Source organism: Podarcis liolepis (assembly GCF_965112155.1).
Source record: "Podarcis liolepis genome assembly, chromosome: 4".
NCBI lineage: Eukaryota > Metazoa > Chordata > Lepidosauria > Squamata > Lacertidae > Podarcis > Podarcis liolepis.
This window is the reverse complement of record NC_139558.1, coordinates 92,558,866-92,582,507: the sequence shown is the minus strand read 5'-3', so window position 1 is coordinate 92,582,507 and position 23,642 is coordinate 92,558,866. Positions and strand designations below refer to the sequence as shown.

Below are 23,642 nucleotides of genomic sequence, written 5' to 3'. Positions count from 1 at the left end.
AGCAAGGCCAGAGCTCAGGGATGGAGGGAGTTGTAGTCCAACAACATCTGGGGACCCACAGGTTGAGAACCGCTGCAAGTGTGTTCACCCACCCACCCGCCTGAAACCCTGGAGAGCCGCTGCCAGTCAGTGCGGGCAATACTGAGCCAAATGGGACGGGGCGAGGCGGGGTGGGGTGGGGAGGGGTGTCCCGGCTTCCCCGCTTCCCAGATGCTCCCGAACCGGGCTGGCCACTCACCGTGCACGGCGGAGGAGGGAAAGAGGAGCAGCAGCCACGGCAGCCAGAGCCCCGGAGGCGTCTTTTCCTTGCCCGCCTCCCTCAGCATGGTCCTCCGGGCTCCGAGGGGCGGCTGCTGCGGCAAGGAACGGCGGCGGTAGCAGCGGCGACCAGAAGGGGGGCTGGCGAGAGAAGCCTCAGCCGACCCCGGGCGATGGTTGCATCTCTGGGAGAAAGGCAGAGAAAGTCCCCTCGCCGCCGCTGGAGACGACGCGGGTCTCAGCGCGCGCCTTCCTTCGGGCGCAAAGCGCGGGCTCCGCGGCGAGCGGCGGCGGGGCTGAGGCGCTTCCTGAGGAACTCCATACCTGAGGGGGGCGGAGAGAGACGGAGGGAGGGGTCCTTCCGCCCCCCGCCCACTTTCCAAGGGAGGGGGGAAGGGGAGAAGCCTCTTGGCGCCCTCAAGGGTCAGCGCGCGCCGCCGTGGCTCCGAAGTTGCAGCCCCTTTCTCTCCAGTGGTTCCGCCCGAGGAGTGGGATTCGGGATTCGGGTCAGGGGGTTGGCCCAAACCACTTTGCTGCAGCGGGGGGGGGGGGAGGGGGAGGCGGGCGACTCTTAAATTTCTCCTCCTCTCCCCGCCTCAACCACGTCAAGTTGCGTTGGGATTCAGAAACCTGGCCAAGTTCGGCTCGTTCCTTCCAATGGGTCTACTCGGAGTAGGGCCAGCACTGCAGGCAGCCCAATGTATGTCCAAGGCGATATATCCAAGTTATTTTGGTGACGACCTGAGGTAGGGGGAGGGGGTTGAATTTTTTAAGTCACACGAGCGCCTTCCTTCCTGAAGGGCGTCGAAGTGCGCAGAAGACAACAATGACCAATTAAGCAACCAACAATTTGCTGGCCTTTTCGTGACACTGCGAATCAGCTCTCTTCGCCTGGGTGGTAGGACAGGCTCTAATTATTGTTAAATCCATTCTCTTGCGTTTAAATTCTAGCCCACCTTTTCCTCCAATGAGCTCAAGGTGCCTGGTTCTCCCCCTCGTTATTTGAACTCCAACAACAACACTGAGAGGCTCAGCGTTTCCCAAACTTGGGTCGCCACCTGTTTTTTTGGACTACAATTCCCATCATCCATGACCACTGGTCCTGCTAGCTAGGGATGATGGGAGTTGTAGTCCAAAAAACAGCTGGAGACCTGAGTTTGGGAAACCCTGGTTTAGATGGTGCTGTCGCTGAAGACGACAAGCTTCATTGTGGCTTAGTGGGGATTTGAACCCTAGTCTGGCATCCTGAGTGCTACACCACACTAGTGAACTGGTGCAAATGGTAAGGTAAAGGTAAAGGGACCCCTGGCCATTAGGTCCAGTCGTGGCCGACTCGGGGGTTGCGGTGTTCATCTCGCTTTATTGGCCGAGGGAGCCAGCGTACAGCTTCCAGGTCATGTGGCCAGCATGACTAAGCCGCTTCTAGAGAACCAGAACAGCACATGGAGACACCGTTTACCTTCCCGCTGGAGCGATACCTATTTATCTACTTGTACTTTGACGTGCTTTCAAACTGCTAGGTTGGCAGGAGCTGGACCGAGCAACAGGAGCTCACCCCGTTGTGGGGATTCGAACCGCCGACCTTCTGATCGGCGAGTCCCAGGCTCTGTGGTTTAACCCACAGTGCCACCTGCGTCCCTGGTGCAAATGGAGAGAAGAGCAATAATAATAATAATAATAATAATAATGTCGTGGTTAGTTGCTATTGGCTTTGGAGAACATCAGGTGCAGCAGCTGCGAATGGAAGGTGCAGTCCGTGAAATATTTACATTATTTTTTTAACTTTGTCGTTATTGCTTCTTTTTGGTGCTTGTGTTTTATTATTGTGGCACTGTGTGGAATTCACTGAGTGGTTGCTGAACAACTCCAGGCATGCCTGGAAGAAGCGGACCATTTGGATCCCTTCCAATCGGGATTCAGGCCTCATCACGGGACTGAAACTGCCTTGGTCGCACTGGTTGATGATCTCTGGCGGGCTAGAGACAAAGGTGAGAGCTGTTTCCTAGTTCTGCTGGATCTCTCAGCGGCGTTTGATACCATCGACCATAACATTCTTCTGGACCGTCTTGAGGGGCTGGGAGCTGGGGGCACTGTCATACAGTGGTTCCGCTCCTTCCTCCTGGGCCGTGTTCAGAAAGTGGTGGTGGGGGATGAGTGTTCAGACCCCTGGGCTCTCACTTGTGGGGTGCCTCAGGGTTCCGTCCTCTCCCCCATGCTTTTCAACATTTACATGCAGCCGCTGGGAGAGATCATCAGGGGGTTTGGGCTGGGTGTTCATCAGTATATGGATGATACCCAGCTCTACCTCTCTTTCAAATCAGAACCAGTGAAGGCGGTGACGGTCTTGTGTGAGTGTCTGGAGGCAGTTGGAGGATGGATGGCAGCTAACAGATTGAGATTGAATCCTGACAAGACAGAAGTACTGTTTCTGGGGGACAGGAGGCGGGCAGGTGTGGAGGATTCCCTGGTCCTGAATGGGGTAACTGTGCCCCTGAAGGACCAGGTGCACAGCCTGGGAGTCATTTTGGACTCACAGCTGTCCATGGAGGCACAGGTTAAATCCGTTTCCAGGGCAGCTGTGTACCAGCGCTCCATTTGGTACGCAGGCTGAGACCCTATCTGCCTGCGGACTGCCTCGCCAGAGTGGTGCATGCTCTGGTTATCTCCCTCTTGGACTACTGCAATGCGCTCTACGTGGTGCTACCTTTGAAGGTGACCCAGAAACTACAACTAATCCAGAACGCAGCAGCCAGACTGGTAACTGGGAGCGGCCGCCGAGACCATATAACACCGGTCTTGAAAGACCTACATTGGCTCCCAGTACATTTCCGAGCACAATTCAAAGTGTTGGTGCTGACCTTTAAAGCCCTAAACGGCCTCGGTCCAGTATACCTGAAGCAGCGTCTCCACCTCCATCATTCTACCTGGACACTGAGGTCCAGCACCAAGGGCCTTCTGGCGGTTCCCTCATTGCAAGAAGCCAAGTTACAGAGAACCAGGCAGAGGGCCTTCTCGGTAGTGGCGCCCTCCCACCAGATGTCAAAGAGAACAACAACTGCCAGACTTTTAGAAGATATCTGAAGGCAGCCCTGTTTAGGGAAGCTTTTAATGTTTGATGTATCACAGTATTTTAATATTCTTTTGGAAACCGCCCAGAGTGGCTGGGGAAACCCAGCCAGATGGGCGGGGTATAAATAATAAATTATTATTACTATTACTATTATTATTATTATTATTATTATTATTATTATTATTATTATTATTATTACAATATAATAAAAGGCAACATGAAAAATAAGCAAAGCAATATCAATGTGATTAAGAGTCATATAGCAACTAGGGCAGCACGCTGCAATTGCTGCAAGAAGCAGAAGCGGTCCTCCAAGACTCTCTGCATTTTTAAAGTGGTCCGTGAGGCAGGGGAAAAGTTTGGGACAATCCTGAGCTGGATGGACGAATGGGCTGGCTCAGACTAAGGCAGCTTCCTATGTCCCTGTGAGATGGAGCAACAAATGGCACAACAGCAAGCACACAAACACATCTCCACAACAATTTCAATATCTGACACTTTGCAGCCCTTTTGTGACACCTCTTTAAAAGCCAATAACTAAAGAGGGGTGTTTTTCTGCAAGCAACACATTTAATATCTGGACTTAATATAACAAAGCATGATTTACTGACTTTGAACTCGTCCGCACTTCTGCTAGTCCCTGTGCTTTCTAGGCAGTTTTGCCTTTGCCCTGCCACTTCCCCCCAGAAAACCCACTCTTTAGTGATAAATTGGAACAAATAGCACTCTGGGAAGGAACCCAATTGCCATTTATTCCAATTCAGGGCTAAATATCAGGTTTCTGATAGAGGCAAACAGAGTTGTGGATAAGCTCTATATCTGATGCCACTTAGGAATATTAAATTGTGTCAGAGTTGGTCTTGCTCTCCATTGACACCCCAGCACAGTGACTATGGGACAAACAGAGTCCCTGGGGCAGCTGGTGCTTCAGAGCAATGTGACCAAGAACTGGATAAGGTGGGAGCAGGTCTTTGGACAGATTCCAATCTGCCCTTTTCCTGAATGTGTCTGGAGAAGACACCAGGGAGTTTTTCGGTATCTTTCAGTTCACTGATGAAGCTGAAAAGCAAAAGGTGTCTGTTGTTCCCGGCAAATTTGAGGCTTGCTCTGCTCCAAAATAAAGAAAAGAAAGAAAGAAAGAAAATAGTGTGACTTATGAGAGACACAAGAGGTTAGATGGATTTGGGTGGGGAAGCATTGGTCTCTGTGACAGAGATTTAATGGCGATTACACAAACTTGTGGTCTTGCAGACTGATGTGAATCCTGTTGTCTGTGGAGTAAACTCAGAAACTCACTGAGGGCTAGGTTGCTAAGATACCCTCACTTGACCCTTACTTGTGCTGTCAACATTTGCTGAGCTGAGGAAGCAGTGAGCACTTAGAGCTGCAGAGAGACAAATGTATGCAAGAGCTCAGGATAAACAGAAGCACACCCACCTCCGAAGTGCAAAAAGCCATGAAGTCCCCTGCTATGTCTGCTGCGCAAGGGAAATGCTGCACAAACTGGGTGAAGGCTCCACCAACAGTCCCAGGAGCTGTCCAAGTGTTCAGAAGCTTTTGCTTCGGCTGCTCCACAAAACATCGCTTTGCAAAGCCGTGCAGCAAGCTAACCCATTAAGGAGGAGAACCTTACTCCTTGGTGCATGGGCACTGCATTGGCAAGACAGAGAGCAGGGCAAAAAGCATTCAGGACTTCCTGGTGTACCACAGGGATTGTTACTGGCAAGCATATTTCTTTCGAAGTGGACAGGTGCATTTGAGGCAGTTCTCACCATTTTTTATCACTGCTAAAGGAGATCTGGCATTATTAGGCTCTGCAGCAGGTGAGGCTATGGATCTGGTCCAGGACGTGCATGAAGTCACATGACAATTGCCCGCTTCTAAAGATAATCTCCTTACAGCGTATTCTGGTGCTTTTGCTGGCCTGGGATGCTTTTTGGTGCATGTTATATTTATATGGACCTGGCTGTGGGCCCCTGCTGTCCATAAATGCAAGAAGATTTCCCCACACCATCATAGAATCATACAGTTATAAGGGACCATGAGGGTCATCCAGTCCAACCCCCTGCAATACAGGAATCTTTTGCCCAATGTGTGGCCTGAACACACGACCCAGAGATTAAGAGCCTCACCCTCTACCAACTGAGCTCATAGAGCAACTGAAGCCTCTCAAGTCTATGGAGGTCACTTCTATAGCGACTAACCTTCCAGCATGCATGAGTAGTTCCGTTATTATTACACAGAAGAATAATGAGTCGCTCGTGGTGTGTCTTGATCCCAAGGACCTTGGTAAGACTTTCAAGGGACAACACTTCTCTGTCCCCACAGTCAATGGCATTCAAAGGATCATGGCTGGGAAGAAACTCTCCACCATCCTTGATGAAAAAGATGGCAGAGAAGGGGAGGTCCCAAAGGAGATTGACTCAGTGGGTGAGATTTATTAGGGGGGGGGTGTATTTCAGCCCTCTGCCAGATCAGTTCTGTGCAAGCCAGCATCAGAACTGGTCCCTTTTATCCACTGCTAAATAAAGCACTCGTTCTTCTGATATCTTGGAGTGTGCTGTGCTGCACAGTTAATGGGAAGGCATGCAACTCACTTACAAATAGTATGACAGATATTCTCTCCCTCCCAAATGTCTCTCACCAGGCAATAAATTGGCCATAGATTTCTACAGTGGTGCCCCGCAAGACGAATGCCTCGCAAGACGGAAAACTCGCTAGACGAAAGAGTTTTCCGTTTTGGAGGTGCTTCGCAAAACAAATCTCCTATGGGCTTGCTTCGCAAGAAGAAAATGTCTTGCGAGTTCCTGCGGGGTTTTTTTCCTTCCCCCCTTTTTCTAAGCCACTAAGCCGCTTATCAGCTGATCCGATAAGTCTCTAAAAGCCGCTAATAGCGCTAATCCACTAATCCGTCAATGGGCTTGCTTCGCAAGACGAAAAAACCGCTAGACGAAGGGAATCACGGAACGGATTCTTTTCGTCTTGCGAGGCACCACTGTAATACGATGTTGCTGAGCTCTGTATTATGCCTTTGCACTCTTGTTATTTGCTGTTCTTAAAGCGTTTGGAATTGTCTGATGTCGAAGGCAGGCCAATGGGATGAAACCGTAGGTGTTGGCGAAGGCCAATGTATGAGCAATCTGGCTCTTGAATAACAGAATGCACTTGTGGCCTTTATTACGAGGAATGAGAACTTATTTGCAAAATCTCCAGCAGCAAAAAATGGCAGGGTTAACACACACACACGCACACACACACACACACACACACACACAAATTCTGCCCCTAGTCTTTGAAAGGAAGCCATCAATCCCCAATCTGGCGGCTTTTACAGGTTTCCATAGTAAAGTTCTCTTGTGATTCTGAATTGTTTTAACCAGCACTATATTTTGATCATAGTTTGTAATATGTGGGCTTTGATTGCACTTGTGAGTCACTGTTGTTTTTTATTATTCTTACACTGTGGAATCTGCTCAGTGATCTTCATGAAAAAGGTAAAGGTACCCCTGACCGTTAGGTCCAGTCGCGGATGACTCTGGAGTTGAGCATTCATCTTGCTCTATAGGCCGAGGGAGCCGGCGTATGTCCGCAGACAGCTTCCGGGTTATGTGGCCAGCATGACTAAGCCACTTCTGGCGAACCAGAGCAGCACACAGAAAGGCTGTTTACCTTCCTGCCGGAGCAGTACCTATTTATCTACTTGCACTTTGACATGCTTTCGAACTGCTAGGTGGGCAGGAGCTGGGAACCGAACCACCGACCTTCCGATCGGCAAGCCCTAGGCTCTGTGGTTTAGACCACAGCGCCACCCGCATCCCAATTTTCATGAAAGAAACAAGCAAATCCCACCAATAAGATACCGTCCGGCCACTGCTGTCAATGCAAAGACCAACCTTAAGCAGTGCAGATAGCTCCTTTCCAGTGTCCCAACTGGGAAGCTCTGTTCAGTTCCAGTACAGTCTGTTCCATTTCCACACCCCTTCCAAGTTACTCAAAACTCTGGGGCAACTGAGCATAACCAGCCTTCGCTGGGTTCCTCATTCTTGTTTCTCGTTGGCTCCATTTTGGCTACAATTCTATTGGCACTAACTTACTGAGTTCAAGATTAGGAGGAGGGGTGTTCTGTTTAGTTGTGCTTTCCTTCTGGCTTGGCTTGGAGGGAGGGCCCAATTCTTTGATTCGCAGTAGGGTCGCCTTCCACTTGGTTTTTTAATGGTCCGACTTTTTTATATTCAGACACTGTTGAATTAGCTCTCTACCCTTGAGCCAGGAATGTCTAACCTGGTCCAATTCTTTGAGGGCTGCATACCAATGTTGGGTGTGGTCACCCCTCCGCTCTCTCTTACATAAAGGCACACAGCCCCCTGCCCCATGTGATCTGTGTGGACCAATTGATGAAGGGGATTATCACCTCTTCATTGATCATCAAATGATCAATTGAAAGTCCAGGAAGGGGGTGATTTGCAAAAAAAAAAAAAAAAAGACCAAACAAACAAACCCTCCACAGAGTGTTTGACTGGATGGAGAGATTTAAACTTCTTTCCTCAGCCAAATGTGTATCTACAGGCAGCAACTGCTTTGTGGGGGGGGGGGGTTACATTCTGAGAGACCACAGGCTTGCATGAAATCATGTATAATTGGAACACTCATTGAAAAAGCCTGCAAACAGCCTGTAACACCTCTGTGATATTTTTTATTTATTTGGTCATTTCTCAGTTTGGTGCAATGCACATGTGTGCAGTCGTGCACATATCAGACTCTCCTTAAAAAGTCACTGCCTGTACTTACTGTATTTGCTGCTGCCGGAACCAGTTAGCCTTGGGGTGGGGCAGGGGGGAAAATTGCTTGGAGGCTGTGGATTAGATCACTTAAGCAGTGATGTGGGCTGGATGTTTTCTGCTAAGATAGTTTCAAAGGTCCGTTTAGTAAAAGCTATGGTTTTCCCAGTAGTGATGTATGGAAGTGAAAGCTGGACCATAAAGAAGGCTGATCGCCAAAGAATTGATGCTTTTGAATTATGGTGCTGGAGGAGACTCTTGAGAGTCCCATGGACTGCAAGAAGATTAAACCGATCCATTCTTAAGGAAATCAGCCCTGAGTGCTCACTGGAAGGACAGATCGTGAAGCTGAGGCTCCAATACTTTGGCCACCTCATGAGAAGAGAAGACTCCCTGGAAAAGACCCTGATGTTAGGAAAGATAGAGGGCACAAGAAGAAGGGGACAACAGAGGATGAGATGGCTGGACAGTGTTCTTGAAGCTATCAGCATGCGTTTGACCAAACTGCGGGAGGCAGTGGAAGACAGGAATGCCTGGCGTGCTCTGGTCCATGGGGTCACGAAGAGTCGGATATGACTAAACAACTAAACAACAACAACAAAGTTTCCAGGGGTGCGGGGAAGGGAATCCATTTCTCAAAATACATTGTCCATTAAAATTAGTCGGGAGCATAATGAATGGATGCAGCACCAGTGAAACATAATGAAGGCATCCAGCGCCATGGCTGTTTGGGTATGCTTAAATGAGTATGTTGCTGTTTTCAGTGCCTTCATTCCGCCTGCTCCTCTATCCCCCCACCAAAAAAGTATGCTATTCAATTTTCATGTCTTAAAATAACTACATGTGTTTCAGTGAAAAAGTACAGTCCAAGTAAAGCTGTGAATTCAGTTGATTATAGCCTTTCAACTTCATTAAGCATGCTTTAGTATTGGTTCTCCCATCAACTATTTTAATCCCAACACTTAGTTTTGCATAAAGCCCAACTTACAAAAAGGGGAAACTAGTGAGACTCTTATATGGCAGTGGGTGGGGGTGGTGGAGCAGAGAGGCAAAGTTAACAGCACCACATTTATATGCTACAGGTCAGAAAATAAAAGGAACGTTCCCCACCCTGGTTGGCCAAAGAGAGGCGGGGCTAGGAAATGCGGACCACTGTGACATCACAGCAAGCGCCATATTCTCCTAAGGCATTGTGGGTTGGAAGGGGTGGAGCTAGTAGTGTGTCTAAATTCTAAGTCACAGATTTTGCATCCGTCCTCAAAACTGATTCTAACAGGTCAGAAAATCCAAAGGGCTCTGGTAGAGCCGGTGTGTAAGTGCCTGAGAGCTAAATGCCCAGTCTAGGTGTTCAGAGTGATGAGGAGGAAAGAGAAAGAGGAGGTGTGGGGCTTTGCTGCTCCAGGTGGGTGCAGAGTTCTTGCCAAACGATGCTCTACTCCGACGTATACTCCACCCCCATGCTCTCAGAGCACCAGTCCCCGAAACCTCCTTCTTTCACGTGGTTTGTTCTCTCCATCGATCAGCTCAGTGCTGGTCTTGGGTTGTTCTTCCAGATTGAGGTCACACAAGGATGTGGCTGAGCGCTGCTCTTTGAATTTCAAAGGAGATGGGCATCTCAGGCTTGGCTGGTTTTGTTTTGCAGTATTGACTTGAAGTTACGTAATGGTTCCTGTTGAACAGGTGGTGAAAGTAATGCTGCCTGTTGCTCCTTTCTTGCAGCAGAGTGTTCATTTCTAAGCTAAGCACCCGTTCCTCACACACATTGTTTACAACTGAGCCACAGTACACTCACCTCACTGAAGGTGCTGGGGGAACTTAAGTTGCAATACTGCAGAAATGTAAAGCTTCTCCAGGTGAGAGCTGGGAAGATTCTCTTCTTTGCATGGGATTGAACACAATAATGCTCCTTATCTTTCTGTTTTCTCTCTTCTCTTTGTTATTTGTTCTTGTTCTTTTCTCCTCTTTCCTTTTTGTTTTCCCAATTCTATGTGTTCTAGGTATTATTTTTGTTCAGGGGCTTTTGCTGGGGAATGTATTTTTTTCTTAGTTTGTAATAACTAGAGTGAGAACTGGACCATAAAGAAGGCTGATCGCCAAAGAATTGATGCTTTTGAATTATGGTGCTGGAGGAGACTCTTGAGAGTCCCATGGACTGCAAGAAGATCAAACCTCTCCATTCTGAAGGAAATCAGCCCTGAGTGCTCACTGGAAGGACAGATCGTCAAGCTGAGGCTCCAATACTTTGGCCACCTCATGAGAAGACAAGACTCCCTGGAAAAGACCCTGATGTTGGGAAAGATGGAGGGCACAAGGAGAAGGGGACGACAGAGGACGAGATGGTTGGACAGTGTTCTCGAAGCTACCAGCATGAGTTTGACCAAACTGCGGGAGGCAGTGGAAGACAGGAGTGTCTGGTGTGCTCTGGTCCATGGGGTCACGAAGAGTCGGACACGACTAAACAACAAATAACTAGTATTGTTAACTTTTTGAATTATTCTTTTTATGCATTCTGTGTTTTTTATATTGTAACTTGATGTTGTGAACTGCCCTGAGACCTCATTGTATAGGACGGTATACAAAATTAATTTAATAACAATACTATTAATATTAATATTAATACCCTTTCTCAAAGCAAAAATTCCTGACTCAGTATCAGAGAGGGAGAAAACCTTATAAGAAGGAGAAAACCTCTCTATTTACTTACACCACACTGTCCATACATTCCTTATGTCCCTTCGTTCATTCTTTTTGAAACTAACCTCCTGCAACTTTATAATCGCTTTTCATAGGAGAGCTTATCTAGTTCCTTGATGATTTGGGCTCCCTTTTTCTCTGCATTCTGCGGCCGAACAATAGACATTTTGAGGTGTGGTGACCACAACTGTACACATTATTTGCAACATGGCTGTGCTATAAATTCACATCAGTGCCTTTTTCACAGCTACCACACACTGGGTCAATATATATATTTTAAAATCAAACAATCCCCAACATTAATTTGATCAATCTACTGCAATGCAAATCTCGCGCCCATAACCAGTAATAGTCCAAAAACTCCAGAAGCAATCAAAATGGCTTCCCTTTCTCTAGCAGTTCTGCTCCTCAGCCACGGCATGGCCAGCATGCAGAATTAATAAACTGAGGTGACAGGAGATGCTCAGCTGTCTCATACAACAGCAGCTAAATGACTTCACCTCAAGAAAGTTCTCATGCACCAAGGAAAGGAACTCACGTCTTAGCTGCTACTGTCAGTTTTCATTAAGAGCTCTCTTTGTCAGAGCTTGGCCAAAGCCCAGCCACGTTGCTTCAGGGAGACATCCTGCGACGAAGGAAAATGGAACTTCGCCAGCACACCAGCGTGCCAGAGGAAAGTTTATTTTCATCTAAGGCAGGTAGGTAAGATGGGAAATGCAAGACTGTCAGAATATGTGGTTAATAAAACAGAACACCCTACTGCGGAAGGGAAGATATTTCACAAGGCAACACCTGCTTATCTGAAACTTAAAAGTAGCAAGGCATGGCTCAAATCAAACAAGCATGTGACCATTCAGTTGCTTCTGCTTCTAAAACAAACAAAAATAGAATAACTTTTCCTGAGGGTGAACACATTCCATATACTCTGATGGTCACTGGTTACTAAGGTCAGTGCTTTTTCTGGTACCAGTCCCTGATAAATAATTGTCCCATAATATTTTGCAGTGGCAAGGGGAGAGTGCCAGATTAATAATAATAATAATAATAATAATAATAATAATAATAATAATAGGTGATGTATGTGGTTCTTCCGTGCAGGGCCAAGGGGGTGCAAAATTGAGAAGATCCCTAATTGAGAAGATTAATTTGGGGTGCCAAATGTTCTTCACAACTTCCACAAATTCCATGACTATGCCAGGTTCTGGTTGGGCTCCTATTATGACTAAAGCAAGGGGAGAAATTCGATTCAATTCACATCTTTAGGCAAACATAACCAGTTTGCACTTTCAGAGAAAAAGACACAAGTCATGGCAAAAACATCATTTAGAAATTCTCACTGCTCCAAATTTTACCACGCAGTTCCCAAGCCAAATAATTCTATTTATTTTCTTTACTTCGCAAGGTTAATATGGCACCAACCTTGAAGCAGTTTACAAAATGAATAAAACAATAAAACCAGTTAAAAACAACTATTTAAAACATTCAAAATATAATTAAAACCAATGATAAGCTAAAAACTAGATTAAAACATGTATCAACATATCAGGTGTCAGAAAGAGCAAAGCGATGTCAATAGGCAGGGATGTGCACACATATACAGCATCCAAAATTCATTATATAATGGGAAACATCTTTGCAAAAATGTGTATATTAAGCAAAAAATTCCCTTAAAATACTGGTGAATTTCCATGAGGAATTTTTAAAATAAATAAATCATGAGTTGGTATGGAAATGGAGAGAACCGAACTTAAGTGTGGAAAATGAGAGAACCTGAAACCGACAGATTCTGCCATCCCAAATTAAGCTGCAACCCTAACTACATGGTCTGTGGGCTGGTGGGTTTTACTTCCCAAATGGGCCACTTTTCGACATTGACGCAAACTCTCTCCTTGAAAATGGAAATGCTGCTTCGATTCCCAGCAGCGAAAGTAATTGGCAAAGTGCTCCTGACATCTGAAAAACACAATTCTTTCTGCATGAGCTCTCATCAGCATATATGCAGCCTTGTGTGTGGTGCGGCTCACCATGGGATGCTAAGGGTCATTCTGCAAGGGTTGCTATGAGCAGCAGTACCTATTTTTAAAAAGGATGTAGTTACAGCTTGCACCAGAATTCCCGCCCATGCCCCATTAGCAGATTTTCCACGGTTGCTGTTTCGCTTTTCTCTCCTCGTTCCACCCAGGTTTCACTGACTGCTCCCCACTTTCAATTTTCAGCTTAAAGCCTATAATTTTATTGGAGTGGAAAGCGCGATGGTGGTGAACCTCCAGCCTGCAAGCTTAATTAGAAGCACCAGGCTTCCCCATGTGGCTGCAATGTGATTCGGCCCAAACCACACTCACCTGTCCATCATCTGATTGACACAGAGATTCTCCCTTTTGAATTCAAGCCAGGACTGCAGAGAAGGAATGAAAAGTGCACGGGGACGGACAGACTATCATTTCTTCCTTGAAGTTTAAGCATGACATTGGGTGATTGACAAGTGGTGTGTCAAAGTGGCCCACAGAGGGATCTACTTCCTCACCCCCCAGGTTTCAGGGTTCAATTAAGAGACCAGGGGTCAAATCTGCACTCAGATATGAAACGTACCGGGTGCCCTTGAGGCAGTCTGAGGCTGTGTACACTATGTACCTGAAAAGCACATTCAAAACACATTTCCCCCCTAAAAGAATGCTGGGCGCTGTAGTTTACCCCTCACAGAGCTACAAGTCCCAGCAGCCCTTAACAAACTACACGACCCAGAATTCTTTGAGGGAAGGGGTGTGCTTTGAATGTGCTTTAAAGGTCTAGGGTTGACACAGCCTCAGCCTAACTAGCCTCACAGAGATGTGAAGAGAAAATGGAGAGGTGTTCACTACACCACCTTGACCTGCTTGGAGGAAAGATGGTAAACAAATGTCTAATTTGTAGAAAACACATTTTAAAAATAATAATTCCATTTGGCGCAATGGTTTCTCACAATGGCTGTTTCTCTCTCTCTCTCCCTCTCTCTCTACGGTGAGTCTACTCAGTGTGGGAGCAATCACACAATGAAGGGGTTAAGCCGCAATACTCTATAACCGATCAGTTTTGCCTAAGTGATAAGGTCTCTAATGGCCACTAATGACAGTGACAATAAGTGAGGGCCATTTAAACAGAAGTAAATGAACATGTCCGTGTGTGTGTGTGTGTGTGTGTGTGTGTGTGTGTGTGTAAACACACACACACAAACATTCAGTAAAAGAAAGAAGCATTTTCCAGCACTGCTAAAAAACGTTTGCTAAAAGCAGCGAATAATCTCGGCTCATTCCTGCTTCCATTATATTTTTGTGACAGTTTATCTTCCTCTATGTTGTGGTAAGCCGAGTCAAAAAAAGAAAGAAAAAGAAAGCAGAATATGCATTTGGGAGGGGTAGGAGGAGATACGGGTGCATCTAAAAGCAAAATGTACCTTTCACCAGAACGTCCGCCCACACAACCAACATATATGCTTGTGGCAAGAAACAGATCAATTGTTACACAAAGAGCAGTTCAGCAGAGTCCCTCCTGTCAAATTAACACTTAATACAGTTGCCTAAAATCCTAGATATGTGATGGCATATGCATACATGCATATGCTTGAATACATGCCAGTTTTTATTATAATTAATAGTCGCTTGACCTCTGCACAAATGTGGATAGGCACCAACTCCTGGCTTCCTCATGGGTTTCCAGCATCTCAGGTCTACAACTCGCTGATGACAATCCGTCACAACAGCAGCAGAGAACCTCAGGCTGGAGTGACCTCCAGACTTCGTTTCTCTGGTCGCCGGAACTCTCCCCTGGCCACGCCCCTCCAAGGCCACACCCTCTTTCCCCAGGCCACACCCCACACTGGCCTTGCTTCACCTAGGGCCTGGTTTGTCCCAATTGGCTTACACAATCACCTGATGTAATTCAAGCTTGAGCCTGGTCCCTTGAGGATTAGAGTGTTGGAGAAAATGCCATGGGCTTTGTAAACATATCATGCACAAATGGTAAATAGCGCTTGTGCAAAAATTAAGCAATAAAATAAATTTGGCACAAGGCTCGAAGCGCAAAGACTCTTCTGCAATTGAATGGCATTTACTGTGTACGTGGCTAAAATGGGAAACGGAGGACTCTCCTCATGTTATAAAACTTTGGAGTTGCCTTCTGTACAAACAGTAGTCTGTTGTATAGGGCCCAGCATAATTTACTTTATGTTGTTGTTATTTTGCATGCCTTGCCTAAACACCAGCTTCTGGGTGGGATATTTCAGTAGTTATCTGTATGATGTCATACAGTGCTACATCGGCTTACATATGCTTCAGGTTACATACGCTTCAGGTTACAGACTCTGCTAACCCAGAAATAGTACCTCGGGTTAAGAACTTTGCTTCAGGATGAGAACAGAAATCGTGCAGTGGCGCAGCAGGAGGTCCCATTAGCTAAAGTGGTGCTTCAGGTTAAGAACAGTTTCAGGTTAAGAACGGACCTCTGGAATGAATTAAGTACTTAACCCGAGGTACCACTGTATACTGAAAGGATTTAAGAACAAACAACTGGGTTTGTGGCAGCTTTGTGCTTTGGCTGTCTGTCTTCCTCCCCCCCCAACAAAATCCTGGCTTCGCCCATGAGATGGGAGGAGGAGGGCAGAAGCTATCAGATGAGGCAGAGGACCCGGAGATTGTGGACGGGGATAGCTCTAGCAGTGATATGGAAGGAGGTCCTGGATATGTGAGTTTAGGGTTTTCCCACCAAGTATTTTTGTCTATTACAAACATGGATGTTTTGATCTGTCTCAGGAGACCCACAAGGAAGTGGGAGCTGGGGCAGGAAGGAGAAGTTTGCCTCCACTAGGGATGTATGGGAATTCCCAGGAAAAGGGGAGCAGGAATTTCAAATGTTTGCTTAATTTGTACCATGTCTGGAATGGAACTTAATCCAGTGGATATCATACCTGTATCCTGTTAGATTTCTATTATGCCACTATGCAGTTTTTGGAGTCACAAGACTCTGTTTACATTCCAGACTGTTGGAAGTCTCATGGCAGACGGGAGACGGATGTTGATGTTACTGGTTTCCTGTTTCTTTGTTTCTAGTTGTTCACTGACTCTCACAGAGAGCAGATGGTTATTCTTTTCTGTCCTGAGTAGTTAGAAATAAACTTAGCGATGTAGCACATATTTCAGCTCCTTTTACTGCTGTTTGGATACTCTGCGTAATGGGAGAGTGCCTGAAGCCTCATCAAAGGCTTAGGTCGTAAATCACCGTCAGAGCAGAGCTTGATGGATTCCGAAGATACGACGTGGAGGAGAGCCATTTCAGCTCGGTCATACACAAGCTCCACCATATCCCACACTTCCTCTGGCAGGAGCTCAAGATGGCTAGCAAATTCATAGAATCATAGAATCATAGAGTTGGAAGAGACCACAAGGGCCATCGAGTCCAACCCCCTGCCAAGCAGGAAACACCATCAGAGCACTCCTGACATATGGTTGTCAAGCCTCTGCTTAAAGACCTCCAAAGTAGGAGACTCCACCACACTCCTTGGCAGCAAATTCCACTGTTGAACAGCTCTTACTGTCAGGAAGTTCTTCCTAATGTTTAGGTGGAATCTTCTTTCTTGTAGTTTGGATCCATTGCTCCGTGTCCGCTTCTCTGGAGCAGCAGAAAACAACCTTTCTCCCTCCTCTATGTGACATCCTTTTATATATTTGAACATGGCTATCATATCACCCCTTAACCTCCTCTTCTCCAGGCTAAACATGCCCAGCTCCCTTAGCCGTTCCTCATAAGGCATCGTTTCCAGGCCTTTGACCATTTTGGTTGCCCTCCTCTGGACACGTTCCAGTTTGTCAGTGTCCTTCTTGAATTGTGGTGCCCAGAACTGGACACAGTACTCCAGGTGTGGTCTGACCAGAGCAGAATACAGTGGCACTATTACTTCCCTTGATCTAGATGCTATACTCCTATTGATGCAGCCCAGAATTGCATTGGCTTTTTTAGCTGCCGCGTCACACTGTTGGCTCATGTCAAGTTTGTGGTCAACCAAGACTCCTAGATCCTTTTCACATGTACTGCTCTCAAGCCAGGTGTCACCCATCTTGTATTTGTGCCTCTCATTTTTTTTGCCCAAGTGTAATACTTTACATTTCTCCCTGTTAAAAGTCATCTTGTTTGTTTTTGCCCAGTTCTCTAATCTGTCAAGGTCGTTTTGAAGTGTGATCCTGTCCTCTGGGGTGTTAGCCACCCCTCCCAGTTTGGTGTCATCTGCAAATTTGATCAGGATGCCCTTGAGTCCATCATCCAAGTCGTTGATAAAGATGTTGAATAAGACCGGGCCCAAGACAGAACCCTGTGGCTTCATGGAAGGCTATCAATGGGTACTAGCTGCAATGGCTCGGCTCGGCCTCCGTGGTTTTAGGTGTCCATATTTCTGAATGCCAGTCGCTGGAAACCACAAGAGGGAGAAATGGTCTTGTGCTCAGCTCTTGCTTGTGGGTTTCTCACAGGCATCTGGGTGACTGCTGTGAATCACAGCACCACAGAATTATAGAGTTGGAAGGGATCCCGAGGGTCATCTAGTCCAACCCTCTGCAATACAGCAAAACAGGATGCTGGACATGGTGGGACACTGGCTCCTTTTGTTATTGGTATTCACTTTTGTTGCTGCTCTCAGTCTGCAAACGATGCGGAACTGATTATGTTCCCCTCCTCTCATTTGGCTTGTGTTTTCTTTGCACCGAAATGGTTTGGGGTGGAATAATGTAATGGCAACATAATTACCTAATTACCACAATTAATTGCATCAATTATTGGAGTTGCATAATTTTGCCACAACAAACAATGAGATGAATAATGCACTTTTTGGCAGAAAATGAACTGCAACAGAGTGGAAACAATGCGACAAGCACAGGGTGCGATGCAATACGGTACATGCTGACATTGTGAAGATTTCGGCTAATACCTGCCAAGAGAGAATACATAGAAACAAGCAAACAAACACTTTCTTCTGTGTGGGTTTCTAAGGCAGATTGCAGTCGTTATGGCTACATAATTTTTTTATTTTAAGAAAGGCAAATTTAAAAGAGAAAATGCACAAGATTAAGCACTGTGTATAGATTGGCCCCTAAACATGAATTCTAACATATAGAATGCATGGGTTCCATTGGTACGATGTATATGAGAAGATAAAGGAAAGGAAATAAAAATGAACTTTTAATAAGGTAGCTGTGTCTTTTCCATTAAGAACGTAGGCAGTACAAAATAATGTTTCTTCTCAGCGATACTCCCTAGAGTGAGCATCAGCGAGTCCATTATCCATCCTATTTGGCAAGAATGACACAGAAATTTAAGCCTTGCACGGCTAATCTCCCATCCAATTTAAGTTATCTTGAAGTATTGAGTGAACAGTACATCCTACCCAACAAGCCATTTGCGGCACACATGGTTCCCGCATTCCACAAATTACGATGGTGGTTCTTGTATCCCAGCCTTAAAACCGTCATCAAAACCAAGATAACCATTAAGAGTAATACAGAAGGTGGCAATCATTGGAATAATTATATTTTACTCCCCAAAGGCCCAAACAAGTATGTTTGAAGTTGGCACCTGAATGATAGCTTAGGGTGGGGCGAGGGTACAACTGGAATTGCTTCAGGAGGGCATTTCATAACTGCGACACTGTTGTTGAGAAGACCTTGTTTTGCATCATCATCCAGATGCAAAAGAGATCAGGGCTCCTGTGCCCAGAAGAGGGAATTTCAGCAGGTGTGGCTTGCAAGGCCTCCTGAAATCCTCATTCTCAGAAGTATGAAAGGAGCAGGAGCCCAGTCACCCAGTGGTGTAGCGTGGGTTGCCAGTGTTAGGATATTTCCGTTCCACCTTAAAAAGGGGAGCAGGTTGTTGTGTCACAGCCTGCGTATTTCCTGTTCACAGGATGTTTCTGTTTTGTATATAGCTATTGTCTCTCTCTCTCTGTGCCTCGACACGCAGGCAGGCAGCCATGATTTTTTCTTTGTTCTGACCAACGCTGAATAAAATTGTAAATAATGCTCTCCTGAGTGCATCTTTCATTGTGCGAACTCTGCTGAAAGGGCGTGCACGAGTGCTGGAATGTGGCAAGCTATTTCTGAGGCTCGTGTCGCTAATTGACTGATACTGTATCTACGGGAGATTGATGGATCGTCCCAAATCGACGTGGAGGCATGGTGGCCTTTGTCTGCCTGGCAGTATCCCAACAGCCAGTGCCCGGGCCATGGAGAGTGGGTGGTGGGTGGGAGGGAAAGGGACAGATATGCATGCTCATTCAACATCCTAACAGCATCTGCATCACCCAGGAGATTGCACGCCACTGAGAAAACGTTCCATTGCTTGGAGAGGTCACTTCCTGGTTTGCATGGAGAAGCTGTTTTCAATGCAGCCCAGCGACAGAAGCACGGAGCCATAGTGGGGTAGCACTGGGTGTTGAAAAATTGCACCTCTAACAATTTTACGCCTGGGGCAACCGCCCCTGTGCCCCCCACCAGCACGCTATGCCACCACAGTCAGCTTTTGCATCCGGCCACTTAACCAACAAACACATCTCCTGGCTTTCTTCTAAATGTTCAGCTTGTTCCATTCTTGCTTGTTCAATATTCTAGGAAGAGAACGCTCCAGAGAGGTCACATGTCTTCTCTGCAAGGTAATTTTCTTCTTTTCAAAGGATAGCCAGGCAGCAGCCTGCGGCTAGCCTTACTTCACAGCAACTTGATCTATCTCTGCACATTTTAATTAAAAGGTAAAAAGTGTCCATTCATCTCACAGTTTCACTTCTAAAGAAAAGGAACAATTAGTCTAGGGGCACATCCAGGTGCTGTTTTCATTGTGCATGATTTGTGCTCGTAGTGGTACCAGGGTGGTTGTAGACAATCCCATTTTCAATGCTCTTTGTGCCTGCAGTCATTTTGGGGCTGGTGTACAGCTTCGCTCCCAGTAGGTTCACGTCTCTTAGCTTCCTGGTGAAATCCTGTAGCTTTTCATATCACAAATGATCCAGGGTTTGTTTGTTTGTTGTCACACTTCTGTTGCCTCCAGATGGCAATAATGCAATAACTTTGGGGAAGCATCACAGAGCAACAGAATGATGTGTGAGTAGCTCATTGTTAAAACAATTGCGTAGCGCATAATGCATAGGTCTTCAACCAGCAGGTGGGTCGCAGCAAAGTTTTTGCTGCTGTGTTTGGCAGTGCGAGCCAGTGTGCAACAGGATTATTTATCCTGGCCTGTTTCCAATGCTGTACTCAGTAAGCCAGTGTGGTGTAGTGGTTAAGAGTGGTAGACTCATAATCTGGTGAACTGCGTTCGATTCCCTGCTCCTCCACATGCAGCTGCTGGGTGACCTTGGACCAGTCACACTTCTCTGAAGTCTCTCAGCCCCACTCACCTCACAGAGTGTTTGTTGTGGGGGAGGAAGGGAAAGGAGAATGTTAGCTGCTTTGAGACTCCTTCGGGTAGTGATAAAGCAGGATATCAAATCCAAACTCTTCTTTTTCTTCTTCTTCTTCATCTCAGACTTGACCGAAGCCCAAGGAGCACTGTGTATGCTGTCTGGGTGAGATCACGTTCTTCTGACAAGACACTCGTTCCATCAATTTTCACAAGTGCTGCAACATGGCAGGAGAAAGGCATACACCATTTTTAAAAATAAGATACATATTACTGGTCAACCACATGCCCCACTTTCCTATATCTCTGCCTTTAGTGAGAGAGCTTTTGATAGAGCCGGAGAACTCTGTTCACTTTCTAGTCTATTTCTATGGCTTCCTATCATAGAATTGGGAGAGAGTCTTGGGATCTCTCCCTGCAAGGCAGGAATATGCAGCTGTCCCATATGGGGATTGAACCTGCAACCTTGCCATTATCAGCATCATGCTCTAACCAACAGAGCTGACTTCCCCCAGAATGCAAAATCACTAGTTTCCAACAGCTTCCCAGCCTTTTGGCTGAGATTAAGTGTAAATATAACTACTTTTCATTTTATTTTATTTGTTGTTGTTGTTGTTGTTGTTATAATATTTATTATTATTATTATTATTATTATTATTATTATTATTATTATTATTCCATTAGCACAATGGTTTCTGCTTGTGCAACAGGACTTTCCCTCACCTTCCTTCCCCAGCGCACCCTGCAAAGTTGCTCTGGGTTTTCTCTCAACCCTCCAGAGCAGATCTGCGGAGGGCACAGGGCATACCTAGGGAGAGGAGGGCGGGGAAATCCCATTGTACAAGTGGAAATCCTTGTGCTGATGGGACAGTTAGAAGAAGAGGAGTTTGGATTTGATATCCCGCTTTATCACTACCCGAAGGAGTCTCAAAGCGGCTAACAATCTCCTTTCCCTTCCTCCCCCACAAAAAACACTCTGTGAGGTGAGTGGGGCTGAGAGACTTCAAAGAAGTGTGACTGGCCCAAGGTCACCCAGCAGCTGCATGTGGAGGAGCGGAGACACGAACCCGGTTCCCCAGATTACGAGTCTACCACTCTTAACCACTACACCACACTGGCTTACTGAGTACAGCATTAGAAACAGGCCAGGATAAATAATCCTGTTGCAGCTGAACTGAATGATGGGTTGGTCATTTGATTCATTGCATTTTAATGTGGTTTTATCTGATCGTATTTTAATCTCTTGTTTGTACACCTCTCCACCCCAGATGTCCTCGTGCCATCAGAGCGCTTGTCTAGCACTCTCTCTGCGGTCAGAATTCCTGGTGGTAGACGTGTCAGTGCTCTCGCTTCCTTTCCCCCCCTCTTGAACTGTCAGCAGGGAATCACGGTTTGCAAGCTGCCGTTTTGAACACGTCTCTGCTTTCTACACGGAGGTCTTACGTTCCAGTCTGATGAACTGGGTAGCGTCTTTCTATCCCCTGGCCTAATGAATGATGCAAGAAGGAAGCAGGTGTCTTCCATCGCATAAGGCTTAAACAGGCGCTGCAGAGCCAGAAACTGATCAACCATGTTGGGTTCCTTCCCTGCAATCTCTGAAGCAGGAAAAATGATGCTTCGGTTGTGTTACCATGCTTTTTCTGACACTTCCAGACTGGATTATTGTGCAGCTCAGTGACAGAGAATATGCTCTGCATGCAGAATGTCCTGGGTTCAGTCCCCAGCATCTCCAGGTAGGGCTGGGAGAAACCTCTGGCTGAAACCCTGGAGAACCACAGCCAGCCAGTGTAGACCAGGGTAGGGAACCTTCTGGCCTGTTGGCCAACTTTGACCCAGAATGCCATTTCCCCCAAGCCACACATGCCTCTCAATCAGCTGGTGACACCGGGTGATGGTAGCAGATGTGAGGGAGGGAGGGAGGGAGTTCAGTCCCACTTCACCAGTACATTCCCTATGGGGAACAAGTTGGTAAAGCATGTGGGAGATTGCAGTCAAACATAACTCTGCATGACTGCTAGTTAGTACATGATAGGGTTAAAGGCCATAGAGTTGTATTGCTAGATAAGACTCAGGTTGTGCCCCTCTCCTCTTCTTACAGAGAGGCTTTTTTCCTCTTCCTTTCTCTCTCTCTGCACCATGTAATAAGATGGGCATGTGTGGGCTTGCCCCCAAGCTTACAACACATGTTCGAAACTATATCCTGCACTTTCTACCCAAGAGAATTGTGCATTTATTATCCATGCCGCTGCATGGAACAATGCATGAACGAGTCCTTGAATCTGTAAGTAAAGCATTCTAAAATTTCTTAACAGTGTGTGCTCTGCTCACTGCAAGAGGAGTAGAAAGAGGTCAGCTGCTGTGTGGAGCTGAACAGGATAAGGGAAGTCTAACAGCCTATATGCCTAATGCTTTATTTATTGTGTTGCTCAACTTTTAATACTCTGCTGCTGGGGCTCTCTGTGTGCTAGCCCCTTGTTTTGAATCCAGGCACCCAGCCCATTCTTTTGTTGTTCACCCACACAGGTGGGTCCACAGCAATTCATAGATTTAATTCCCTACAAAGCAGACTCCTTCATCCCACACCACGGGTCAACTTTGACAGCTGGGCGGGACCACCCGCCAATCAGTCACCTGACATGATGACATCAGATGGCCCACAGGGTAAGAAGAGATGAAGATGAACCATCATGTTTCATGCACAAGCCTTGGGCTCATGTACTATCTTTTCCTCCTCTGGGAAAACCGTAAGATGATCAAAAGCGCTGTGTCTTGTTTCACCTAAATGAGTTTTTAATTCATAGCCAAATTGTGCTTTTGTGAAAGAAGCCAACTTGAAACCACGATCAATGGTCCTGGCTTGTTTCAATATGCCATAGTTAACCCAAACCACAGTTCCTGGTTTGGACATAACAAGAAACCATACAAGCAAAAGCTTCTGGTCCTCTCCTGGCAGCTGCACTGAGGCATGGGAGCATGAGAGCATGAGATTCCTGTATGAAATGCTAAACTATTGCTTTAGTGTTACATGCAAACATTTCCAATGCATGGGATGGCTATAGTCAAGATGGCCTTTAAAAAAAGGATTAGTGAACTGAATGGAGAACAGGTGTATTGTTGTCTAGTAAACAGATTGGCTAGCAATTAAGCCTCCATGGATACCTGTAATTCCTAGGCACAGAGGACAAATAACAGGATGGTCTTTTGTAAACCACCCAATTCATTAGCTGGAGAGAGAAAATAGGACAACATATGCCTTTGTTAAGATCTAGCAAGGCAATTCCTGTATATTTCTACTTCTCAATATGTGGGATGGGTTTTAATGGGTAGGAGAGGATATATTAGTTACAATTTATCCCTTCAGGCTCCTATGTGTGTGGGTTGTACAGAGTTCAAAATCCCATCCTAGGCAGCAAAACCCAAAGCATAGGAATTAG

General features: G+C 46.2%; 1 protein-coding gene across 1 annotated transcript in view; it reads right to left on the bottom strand.

The window, feature by feature from the left end:
* Positions 1 to 16,132, bottom strand: part of LOC310705780 (uncharacterized protein) — a gene marked incomplete at its 5' end in the record, with an annotated part of 58,520 nt that extends 42,388 nt beyond the window's left edge. The window contains 3 exons of the mRNA XM_083500603.1: positions 239 to 791; positions 4,654 to 4,712; positions 16,051 to 16,132. Of these exons, the coding sequence (XP_083356729.1) occupies positions 239 to 791; positions 4,654 to 4,712; positions 16,051 to 16,132 (694 nt within the window). The remainder of the gene's footprint in view (positions 1 to 238; positions 792 to 4,653; positions 4,713 to 16,050) is intronic.
* Positions 16,133 to 23,642: the final 7,510 nt, after the last annotated feature.